At 39.9% G+C, this 11,282-nt stretch overlaps 1 protein-coding gene across 4 annotated transcripts in view; it reads left to right on the top strand.

The window, feature by feature from the left end:
- Positions 1-11,282, top strand: part of LOC109957670 (dipeptidyl aminopeptidase-like protein 6) — a 72,025-nt gene that overhangs the window by 38,251 nt on the left and 22,492 nt on the right. For all 4 annotated transcript variants that reach the window (XM_020595744.1, XM_020595746.1, XM_020595748.1 and 1 more), the window contains exons 2-3: positions 9,421-9,535; positions 11,165-11,263. In XM_020595744.1, the coding sequence (XP_020451400.1) occupies positions 9,421-9,535; positions 11,165-11,263 (214 nt within the window). The remainder of the gene's footprint in view (positions 1-9,420; positions 9,536-11,164; positions 11,264-11,282) is intronic.

The following is an 11,282-nucleotide window of genomic DNA, read 5'->3' as shown; positions in this document are numbered from 1 at the left end:
CAGTGGAGGTTTGAATGCTGTTGGCAATGTGATGCACTTGCTCTGTCTAGCTTTAATCTGCGGTATAAGCTAATAAAGAAATTGAAACTTCATCTTACCTTCTCTGCCATTTAAAATTCTGCTTTTATTTCACAAGGGAAAACATTACAGGCTCAGGAAGTGCATCTCCATTCTCTTTATCTGATACACCATCACTGTCATGCTCTTTAGTTGAGCACCACTGCAAACAGCTCTCATGTTGCCAACAAAGGCCCTGTGGTGGCCCTGAAAGCTCAGTGCATTGCAACTTGAGAAAACACATGCGAATAGAGAAAACGCTAGCAAACTGAGAAAACACTTGCACAAATTTTGACAACAGATGTGCAGCATTTAGAAAACATGTTGCAAATACAGATAAAAATACACAAATGGGCTGCAAATGGTACAGACTACAACAGGAATAGGGGGTATTTACAGCCTGTTTGAGTATTTGGTTGTGCTTTCATAATGCAGTGTTTAGTGAAAACACATTTTGCAGAGGCCTGCCACTGCAAAATTATTGCTGCCGCTGCTTCAGAGTTTTGTGGCACATTATAATGTCCAAATTTACAAGACTCTGCAATGGGCTTTTTTTTCTTTCTCCCTCTATCATTTTAAAATAAGAGACAGGAGGGTAACGAAATAACCTTACTCATTGCCTTGTTGTGAGTCACATGTCAAAATAAATGGCGTGACCGGCCCTTTCCAATGATGCTAGTCTATGAAATGAATGTTTGTGAAGTAATCGGGTTTTGAAATGACATAAAACTTACACAAGTGATATGCTCTCATATTCAAATTATGGCAGATCTGGTTAGTCTTGACTATGCTGGAAAAAAATTATCGCTGCTGGATCTCAAATATGTTCTAAGGCTTCTTTTGCAGCTGAGCTTCACTTTAACTTTTTAGAATTATGTACTGATATTCGGTTCGACCCCCGGCATATGCAGTGAGTCTACCCCACCACCCCCAGCTAACACCACCGCTGAAAAAATCCTAGCAGAAACATGAAAATGCTGCACATCTGGTATAGAATTGCTGATAGTGTTTTCTTAATTGGTGTTTTATTTGCAAGATGCAGTGCATTGAGCTGTCAGGGCCACCATACCACCCAGCGTGAGAGATCATAGGTGGCTCACTTCCTACAGAGAGACGTGTTATAAAGTGAATGAAACGGTTATACCTGCAGCAAACCCAAATTCTCAATTCAAACAATGTTTTGGGGATCTCCCCCCCCCCCTAAACTTTCATCAGGCTGAATCAATTTGGTTGGCACATAATTATTCTAAAAGGATAATAGACCTGTTATCGTCACTTTTAACTCAAATTGGATTTCATTTTCAGGGGCATTTTGAGGAAAGCATTTTTAAAAAGCAAGGGTAACTTCAAACTCATCTCTTTTTCAGTGATTCAACTTCAGTCGCCCTGTCGTGTGCTACAATTCTGCTGGTGATTAAACGATACTGTGCCGAGTTTGTCCAAAAGCAGACAGTAATTCATATCCTCTGAGAAAACACTTTTTCCTGTCAGTCTTACCTCCTTCTTGTCGATAGAGTCGGCAGGAGTTAACATAGCTTCATCCCCCCTTTTCTCATACTCGGCACGACATGTAATTAATTCTTACAAAGACCAATATAAAGCCAGAAAAATCTAATCATATCTCCATGTTTTGGCTTTTTTTTTTCTTCTCAAAAACTCACATTTCCCACTGTAATGGATCTCTTCCCACAGTTTCTCACTTCAAATCTCTGAAGCATATGCTCAAAATTTTAATTATTTGACACATATTGGGATGGATTTCCTCCCCATCTGCTGATGGTGTCCGCTGTGGTTTCTTTCAGACAATTAACATCGTGAAAAGTCACTCAGAAAATCTGTACGCTTTCAGTCATGGTAACACATTAAGTCTTAATAGTTACTGTTTAGCAAATCACTAAGACACTCTGATTTTTCTTTACTGGATTAACATCACAGATGAATATTTGGAGTTGCCAAATACAGGCTCATGAATGTGTTTGTGTAACTGGCTGCAAATGTTAAAATAGTTGTCTGAATGGCTCAATAATCACTTTAACTAGATGGTGAAATTTTTAGCTTCTCAAACTTGTTTCTGTTTTGGAATAAAACTTCTTGGAAGAGAAACTGTTCACTCTCACCTGCTGTGAAATGTTGGAGGACAGTATGGCTGCACAAATGTACAACAGACTGTGGGAAACATTATGTTCTAATGCCAAAATAGAAACTGACGGAGCAGGATCATTTTGCATAGCTCTTTGTGATCATGTAAGCAATCATTTTTCGTGGCTCTCTGTTCTAATTGCTGGAATATTCTGAAAATCTGAACATCACGTGTAATATAATGGCTGTAAAATTGTGACACCACTATGTTTATACGCTGTGGACCAACGTAGCTCTTCCACACTTTCATGTGAGCCTGGGCTGCTATTCTTGCTGCTCTCATCAGCCTTTTTTTTTTTTTTTTTCAGCAAATAAACCTGTTAAACTCGTCCAGCACTTCACTAATCAGCGAAGAAGCCTGTGTATCACAGCTATATTTTTAAAATGAAACTTCAAAAAGTAAAAATGCAGTAAAGCTTGTCAATCAATTTGTCCCATTTCTTTCTTCTTTCCCCTCTATTTAATTTTGACAGTTTGAGACTCGGAGCAGCAATTTTTGTCTTCAACCTCCCTCTAAAATATAAGATCCATGACATACTTAATGATAGTTAAACTTTGAATGCCAATCTTTATCGGTGAATTTTTTTTTTTTTCCCCTTAAATATATTGTGTTACCCAGCAAAAGACACACAAAGCGTGTTAAAGTTGAATTAGGAAAGACAGGCATGTTCTCATTGTTTTGTACTGCAGAGCGACACAATCTTATGGAACCTCTGGAGAAGCATTTTATAAGTGTAATGGTACATCCAGCACTAATTTGTGCTGTAAGACTACTTTTTATTGCACTATTACTGCAACTGATAATGTTCACTACTCCCCAGTTCCACAAATGTACAGAAAACCGCAGAGTCAAATCAAAGGGGATCCTTTTATGTTAACGTTTTTCTTCTTCTTTGCCGTCTCCCCTTTCTTCAGTCTCTCCACTATCACAAAAGACGTGTAAATATTTCCTCATTTTTTTCCATTTACTGTCATTCATTACTTTTCCTCTTAGTCATTAGTCAGATGTCTCTAATTCCCAGCGTTGTGGTTCCCTCTCCTCCTCTGCAGAGCTGATCTCATATCGCCAAACGTCTGCAGGTTACAATAGCTCATCTAAAAATCATTTTGCTTTTCATTATCTTGCCTCAGTTGAGTGTAACCCCCACATTCTGCATTTTCCAAAGGGGAAGAAGACATGCTGGATAGACAGAGGCAGGCTGATGTCCTACTATCTATGTATGAAAAACCAGCTGGAATGAATTCGTAATCTCACTCGTGAATGCCCATGATTTATTGATGCTGTGCCAGATAAACTTTGCCTCCGTGTATAACGGCAAACTCGGTTTGACTGTTCTCAGGAGGCGACTACATTACAGTGGGGTGACGTATCGTTTGTCAGGTGTCCAATATCTTTAGGTGGCTAAAGTTTGCTTTTGTTTCAAATGTCTTTAGCTCCTTGTTTTCCTGAGTTAATGTCTTCAGCCACCCAGATCAAATTTCCCACCTGACACTCAGCAGTAATATTAGTCCCAACTGTACTGAACAGCAGCCAGCACCACCGTCTCTGCAAATCTGACTCAGATGACTCTGTTGGTTCCCTTGGAAACCAGGTGCTCAGAGATCAGGAAAGATCCATTTCACACTTCAGCAGTGAGCAGAGCGACAGAGATGTTTAGACAAAGGGAAAGTGGGAGGCAAATGGGATTGGGAGGGGGACAAAGATAATTTGACATTTAAAAAAAATGCTTCATTCAGAAGGAAAACAGTAACAAATGGTTAGAAATTTTCTTTTCACTTCACCCCTCAAGTTCTAAAATGCACAAGATTTGTTTAGATTCGATGTCTGTAGAGAAAGGTGAAAATGGCTGCAGCTCTTATTTATTGATGCAGCATGCCTGCTTTTCTCAGACTAATAGAAGGAGATGGTTTAATGCGGACAGCCAGTAAAATGCTTCCAAAGGTCAAGATTTCCTCTCGCACACAGATGCTTCTTTGCCTTGTTAAGAGCTCTTCAAAAAGGTCATTGTCCAGAGAATACTTAAATTTGCAGTATTAACACACTGAACGTCAGGGAAATTGGATCGGAAGCTGTGCGGTATGTACATCTGTTTAAGGTTGAAATTTTCTGGAAACAAAAGATGATTTTTGTACCTTTTTTATGGGAGTGAATTCAGCCTGAGTTTGGAGCTCTCTGTTCATTTGTTGTTGAGTAGGTGGATGATCACATAGGGATAAAGCAGTCTGCATGGATACAGCAGTCAGAGCTAAGACGGTGGATTGCGTGAGAGGACAGTGCTATTTTAAAGTAAATGGCACTACTTTTGAGTAGTTTAAAGTACATTGATTCAACATGGGGGCAGGTGGCTGTCTTTGACAAGAAAGACAATGAACAAGCGGAGCTTCCTGATGGAGTGTTTCATCACTGAAACTTGAAGTTTCCAGACAGTGAGGGAGAAATAAGAGAGAAATAAGCATGATAGTTGTTCAAAATAAAAATTATTATAAAGTTTTATATTGACTATTTTTACAGTATCAACAGTCTTTTCCCTTCCTATACTACAGGTGTGCATTTGTAAAGATTCTAGTTGCTCCCAGGGGACTATGGTCAATTACAAAGAGAATTTGTGTCTTATTAATAAAAAATGAGGCCTAACATTCAGTAAACAAACTCCTCATGCTTGTTTTTAATGGTGTACTCTGCTGTTTTTAGTTAAGTAGGTACCTTCAAAGCAGTGACAGCTGTTGACCATGTCTTAGCTTGTCACAGTACTGTACAATAAACAAGTTGATACGTTTAAGAATTGTGATGCCAAAGGTTAATGGTCATATCCGCTTAAACTTGATGCTGATTTATAAAAAAAAAGGCAAATGCCCATTTGTATTGGGTTGATTTGAAATGTGGGGAAACCTGAGCCTGTGTGGCCTCGGATTGAATAACTGCACATCTGTTTACAGAAATGCCAAGCACAGTAGGGGGAACTACTGATGTTTGTCAAGTTGTTTGGATCCTACATTTAAACAGCCTGAATTAACCCACTGGGCCTGTGGAAGATGTATTTAAGATTCAAAAAGTGGGTTGTGTCTGAAATAATTTTACCTCATGTCTCTTTTGCTCCAGTATTTTTAAAAAGTGTAAAAATTATTGGAACTAAATATTTACTCATATGCCTCCCAGGCTGTCATCTAAGTGTCTGGAAATATTCTTCTGACGGATGATTTTCTTCTGATGTGGCATGAATCCAGTTACGTTTATGGATTTGTACATCTCAGTCAGGTACAGGCTGCACTGGGATGTATTTCAAGTTGCTCTGCCAAATTTCTTTTCAGCCACTAGAGGGTTTAGTGAGACGCAAAACATACTGACGCTATTGGCTGCTCCTAATAGCTCTCTGACAATCCCATCATGTCCTGATTCCTAGTAACACATCAACTATGGTTGCACCAGAATGCAGCCTCCAGGTTAAAGCTAGTGTTAGGTGAGTAACGAGTAAGTCCAGTAGAACAATCATGATACTGATAATGTGACACAAAGCTCAAATTATAATATTACAAAGGCAAAATCATGAACATGATAGTTTGCTAATGTTAACAGAACCTTAGATGCTAAAGCATCGAGAAGGAACGGCATCGCATCTGAATCATGTTTGAGTCCTTTGGCTGCTTTTAATGGTGGTCATCTTAAAAACAACCCTGTTTTTTTGTGTCTTTGTCACAGTGTGCTAAAGAAACTCTTCAGTCTGGCAACCACTGTTTCAGACTTCAGCAGACGAGATCCTCCATGGTGCTGTTTGACTACTAGTGGTTAAAAAGTGCTTTTTATAACCTTCGCTAGGTTCCAGATGGGGCTGATTGGCTGTATTCTGAAAACAGTTCAGAAAAGCCAGAATAACAGCAGAAGAGCTGCAGGCAGCAGAGTGTCATGGACAGATTACGAGACAACAGGGCCCTGGGCACAGACATGTGAAAGACCCCTACCTCCCCTCCACTCCAGATTATCTCAAAATAGTGTAGTCATTTTTGCGGTCTCTCTTTCCAGTCATTTTATGTCTCTTAGTGTTTTATTTATTTGACTGACTTTCTGATAGAAAGGTTAACAGGCCATTCACAGTTCTCTGGTCTAAGGCCCCCCAAGACCTTTTGACCCCCTGGGTCTGTGCCTGATAGGCCCGTTCAGTAATCCATCCATGGCAGAGAGACACCGGGTGCTGTCCCGTTTTCACTTTATCATACAGTGTGTAAAATCTTACTCAATGCCAGCACTAAGTGGCTCGACAAGTAAGCAGATGCAGGAACAAGGCTGTTATCTGCACGCCTGTCAGAGCATCTGATTGTTTTATTTTTGCCAGAGATCTAAAGTGATGATATCAAAGGCAACTTTAACAGCATATCTTTCCTATTACAGTAAGATAACACTGGGTGATAAACATCTTATGACTGCAATATACAACTCTGTGCACCTTATCACAAAACACCTTACCTCTGCAGCATTAAATCAGCCTACTGATGTATCTGCTCTTCTTTGTGTACTCACTGCTTTCACTATTGATTTGCTTTGCTGTGAGTCAATAGGTGCACAGACAAAGTACACGCACGCACATGTATACGCTTTAAATATTTAAAGGTAACTTCTAATGTACACTGTCATATGTACTGTATGTGCACAGACACACACACACACACACACACACACACACCTCATTTACCTCCAGATGGTTCATTGAATTACTGTCTACTGTAAAGCCACTGAATATAGGCAGACGGGAACCAGGTCTAATTGGTTACAAGAACTTCAACAGCTGGACTGATATGGGTGGATGGAGCTGGTCAGTTGCCTCACTGATCGTGACCGGAGAGATGTGTGTGTGTGTGTGTGTGTGTGTGTGTGTGTGTGTGTATGGACACGGGGTTGGGGGAAGGATTGTGCAGTAGGGCAACTATTATGAAACTATAGAATTTAGGATAGCCTAGGTGGTGTGTTTGAAACTGCACTAGTGAGCAGAAAAGTATAAACTAGAACAATTAAATGGTTGAAATACATAGTTGACAGTTTAAAGCTGCATAATTAAAGGATGAAACAGGTGAAACAGCTGTTGTGTAGCCAATGAATAAAGGAAGCTGCAGTGTCAAACAAGTATCCTTTACTTAACTGCTTAGACACGTGTTAACAATTCCAAAAAAACAAGCCTATAAAACATATTGTGAGCTATAACTGTAACTTCAGCCATCTTGAATCTCTTCTCTACCCTCATCACATTAACTTACAACTGTGCAGCCTAGTGGTGTATGAGATCAGGCATCCAGAGGTGACAAGACACGACAACGGGTAGCATAAGGTGTTAGATAAACGGCTGAATTAGCAGATGAACTGATTAATAACAGTAAAAATAATGGGTAAGTATTGGGTAAGCTGTTATGTTGAGCCCAAAGGTACTGATAAACCTTTAAATAAAATGGTGAAAAAGCAAAATGGTTGAATTTGAAAGTAGCAGATAATGGGTTGTAATCGTTTACTAAATGTATGGATAATTATTTCAAATAATTTAAAACTTGTAAACAGTTTTAAAAGTTTAAAAAGTTGCACTGTTGAAACATTCAAATTATTAATGAACAGTTTAAATAGTTGGCTAAAAGCATATATAGACTTCAGGGCCAGGGGCCCAAGGAGCCAGGGGGCCCCTAGACCAGGGGTCTGTGAAAGGACTGTTAACCTTTCTATTGGAAAGCCAATCAAATGTCTGCAAAAAGCCACATGAGAAAAAAATAGATGCAATGATGCACCAAGAGATAAAAAATAAAATAAAATAAAATATAAAAACAAAAACAGAACAAGTAAAAATAGATGCAAAATGAGAAGAAATTGACATGGTGGCTACAAATATAGATGCAAAACAACTACAAAGGGACACAACCAGCAAAAAACATGACTACATCATGCAGTTGCTCAGTCTGAGTCTAGTTCCTGAAGTGTAGAAGAGGTGGTGCGTCTTTTACATACAGTGTCTGTGCTCAGGGGCCCACTGTCCCATGATCTGTCCATGGCTAAAAGTAGCATAATGGATAAAAAGTTAGAATAATTATCTAAAGGTAGAAGTTAAATGGTATGAAACGGCTAGATAAAAGTAATGGATAAGCAATTGAAGTAGTCAGCTGAAGGAAATAAACAGTTCAATAGTGTAGATGGCTTAAAATAATGAATAAATAGTTGAAAAATACTGTATCTGCTTTAATTCATTAAGTGTTAAAACTACTTGAAATCAACAACATGACATGTAGACCTAGTGGTGCTGTTGAAGAAGCAGCACTTGAATTCATCTGTCATGACTGTGGGGTTTGGACAGAACGGTTTAACAACCGTTGTCCTACGACATCTACTGTATAGTGCCACTCATGTATCAAGTGAAGGTATTTCTGAATAGTGTAACCTGTCCTGAAAAATAACTATGTATGATGCGTCTGCATGAGAAATGTAGTGACAATGCCACAAGCCCAGGAGTAAAAGAAAAGCCTGGAGTTTGAGAGGTTTTTCACCCACAGCTACAGTTATTCAAGACAACTATCTGCTCCTATTGCTTGGCACAGACACAGTGTCAAAGAGTGAACGATGTGTTTGCGTATTTACCCCGGTGAAATCGCACAGTAAAACCACTGAAAGAGCATGCAGATATAAACCGTTTCAGATCAGTGTTTCAGAGTCAGTGTCCAGAGGCCACCTGATTGCTTCCTCCCACACTGGTGTGTTCAAAATGTTTTGTACATCCTGTGGATTTTTGCAGTATATTTTATTTCCAGTAGTGCTGATTAGCCATCTGCTGGGCTGTGTGAGGAGAGCGGCTCATTGTTCTGCCTGTTGTATCTGCGCTGAAGCGACAGCACCACTCCATTTTTCGCGCAAAGCTGCAGAGACGCCTTGCGTACGAGCAGCTATAGGATGCAGAGTTATTGCACACAAGAGGCTGCCCTGTCAGCATCTGTCTCTCAGAATGAGCTGTCCTCCAGCTAATTTCTCTCAATGGTGATGGTACAAAATACAGTATATCTGTCTTAAGTATGATCAGTTGAGCTGTAGAACGATGTGTATCATTCATTTTGAAACTCATCACCTATGCATGTCAACATTTTGTACAATACACTGGAATCGATTTAGCCTGCAGCAGTGAAATCATTTTGTTTGTTGGCTGTAAAAGGTATTATTTTGGCATGTGTTTGCATCACTGTAAAGTATGCTATGTATATTTTTTTCAGGACCTGGTGGGGAGTGCGCCGGCTCAGAGGAACTGGAAGGGAATAGCCATTGCCTTGCTGGTCATCTTCATCATCTGTTCCCTGATTGTCACCTCTGTCATTCTGCTGACCCCTCGTATGTAGACATAGATACACAAACATGTATGCTACATAGCAATTAGAGTGTACACACTTCCAAGCTCTCTTGTTAGAAAATGCTTAGAAATATCTAATGTGCATCAGCTAATCCTAGAAATTGCCTTGAATGTGGACAATTCTGCATGTTGTGATTTATAACCACATGGGAAACGTATTGCCACTAACAGACTTTAATGTTCAAACAAAGATATAACTTCCCTGGCAGTGGTAACAACACAAACAGTATGCACTCACACACACTTGGACTCAGTATACCTGTATTCTACACAGCCTGTAAAAAGCTAAAGCATTTTACACCTCTGATGAGACTGAGACCACATACATCTGCCAAAAATGTACAGTCCTCTCAACTAATTATTGCAATGATAGAAAAATGTTTAGAAACTCTGCACCTTTACATCTGGAACCCAGTATCCATCAAAATACACAAAAAGCTAAACTGTCATGGCATATACTGTGCCAGATGTTGAAAATGCTGCAAAAACCCATCTGGATCGTCATCTTTGCTGTTCATGAGCCAAGGCCTAATGCGACACCAAACTCTATTAAAATCTGTGAAGCAACCAAGGCCAGTGGAGGGAAGCATATCCACACACCCCTATTCCAGTGTTTGCTGCCTGGGTATACACTCATTCTCCACAAATGCTCAGTATTAAATTCAGTATTGCATCAGATAAAACCCCTTTCTTCAGGATTCTGTTTCTTCTCGCAGAGCAGGCAGATATTTTAATTTGATAAACTTGTTTCTATCGGGGCAAGGTTAGACAGATGAATGACATGGTTTCTCAAGGTTGGTGATAGCGTACCGGTTTTACACAGAGGCGGAGTCATTGTCTCACTAGGTAATGGGCCTTTTAATGTGCAATGCCATTCAAGCCTGTTTAATGGAAATGATTATGCGGTAATAGCGCCAGTCATTTGTCAGATTGGCACAGATATACCGTCAGAGATGCCATTTACCTGGAAATTGGCTTTCTCCTCACACTCTGCAGCTTCTTGCCAGACAAAAGAATATCTTCGATTATTCAAGTTGATAAACACTTGACAATGTCTGATGTGGTATTTACACACTCAGACCTCTCCTCTCAGTTACAGCGTGACACCTGCCGAAGAATCTGTCAACTACTGTTTTGTACAATAAGACTGGGCTGGCAGCCATTGTGACAGCATGTGTCTAATGGTTGTTTTCTGAGTAAAGGTGTGGTACACATCCACATTAACTTGCTTGTGTTCTTCTGTCGCCTGCTCTCAGAGCTGCCGGCTTCAGTTCTCATTTTGAGTTTTGGGGATGGAAGACCAAACGTTTGCTGCTTGGGGGGGGAGACAGTGTTCTCAAAGTCAGAGCACAATATCAGGGGCCTCTTTCTTGTTTGTAACTTGTTCTAAATTGCTCTAGATATACTGGGGTATAGTTGTTTGAGATACTATCTTCAGAGAAAGAAGAGGAGGATATTACTATGAGATGCTGACAGTCTCTGGTGTGTCTGCATGCGGACCCCTAGACAAAGCAGCATAAAAAGTCAAATGATTTTCAGGTTTTTTCTTTGAGCCTCTGTACATCATACTAAGTTTACGAGTGTTCATATTTTGATGATGCTCTCGACAGGCGAAGACGACAGCCTCGCCCTTAAGAAGAAAGTGACTGTTGAGGATGTTTTTGGTCCAGACTTTCACATCCATGACCCAGATGCCAAATGGCTCAACAGTGAGTGATTAGTTTGCCT

Source organism: Monopterus albus, unplaced genomic scaffold (assembly GCF_001952655.1).
Source record: "Monopterus albus unplaced genomic scaffold, M_albus_1.0 scaffold28.1, whole genome shotgun sequence".
Lineage (NCBI taxonomy): Eukaryota > Metazoa > Chordata > Actinopteri > Synbranchiformes > Synbranchidae > Monopterus > Monopterus albus.
Note: the sequence above shows the minus strand (reverse complement) of the source record. Positions and strands in the feature narration are given on the sequence as shown.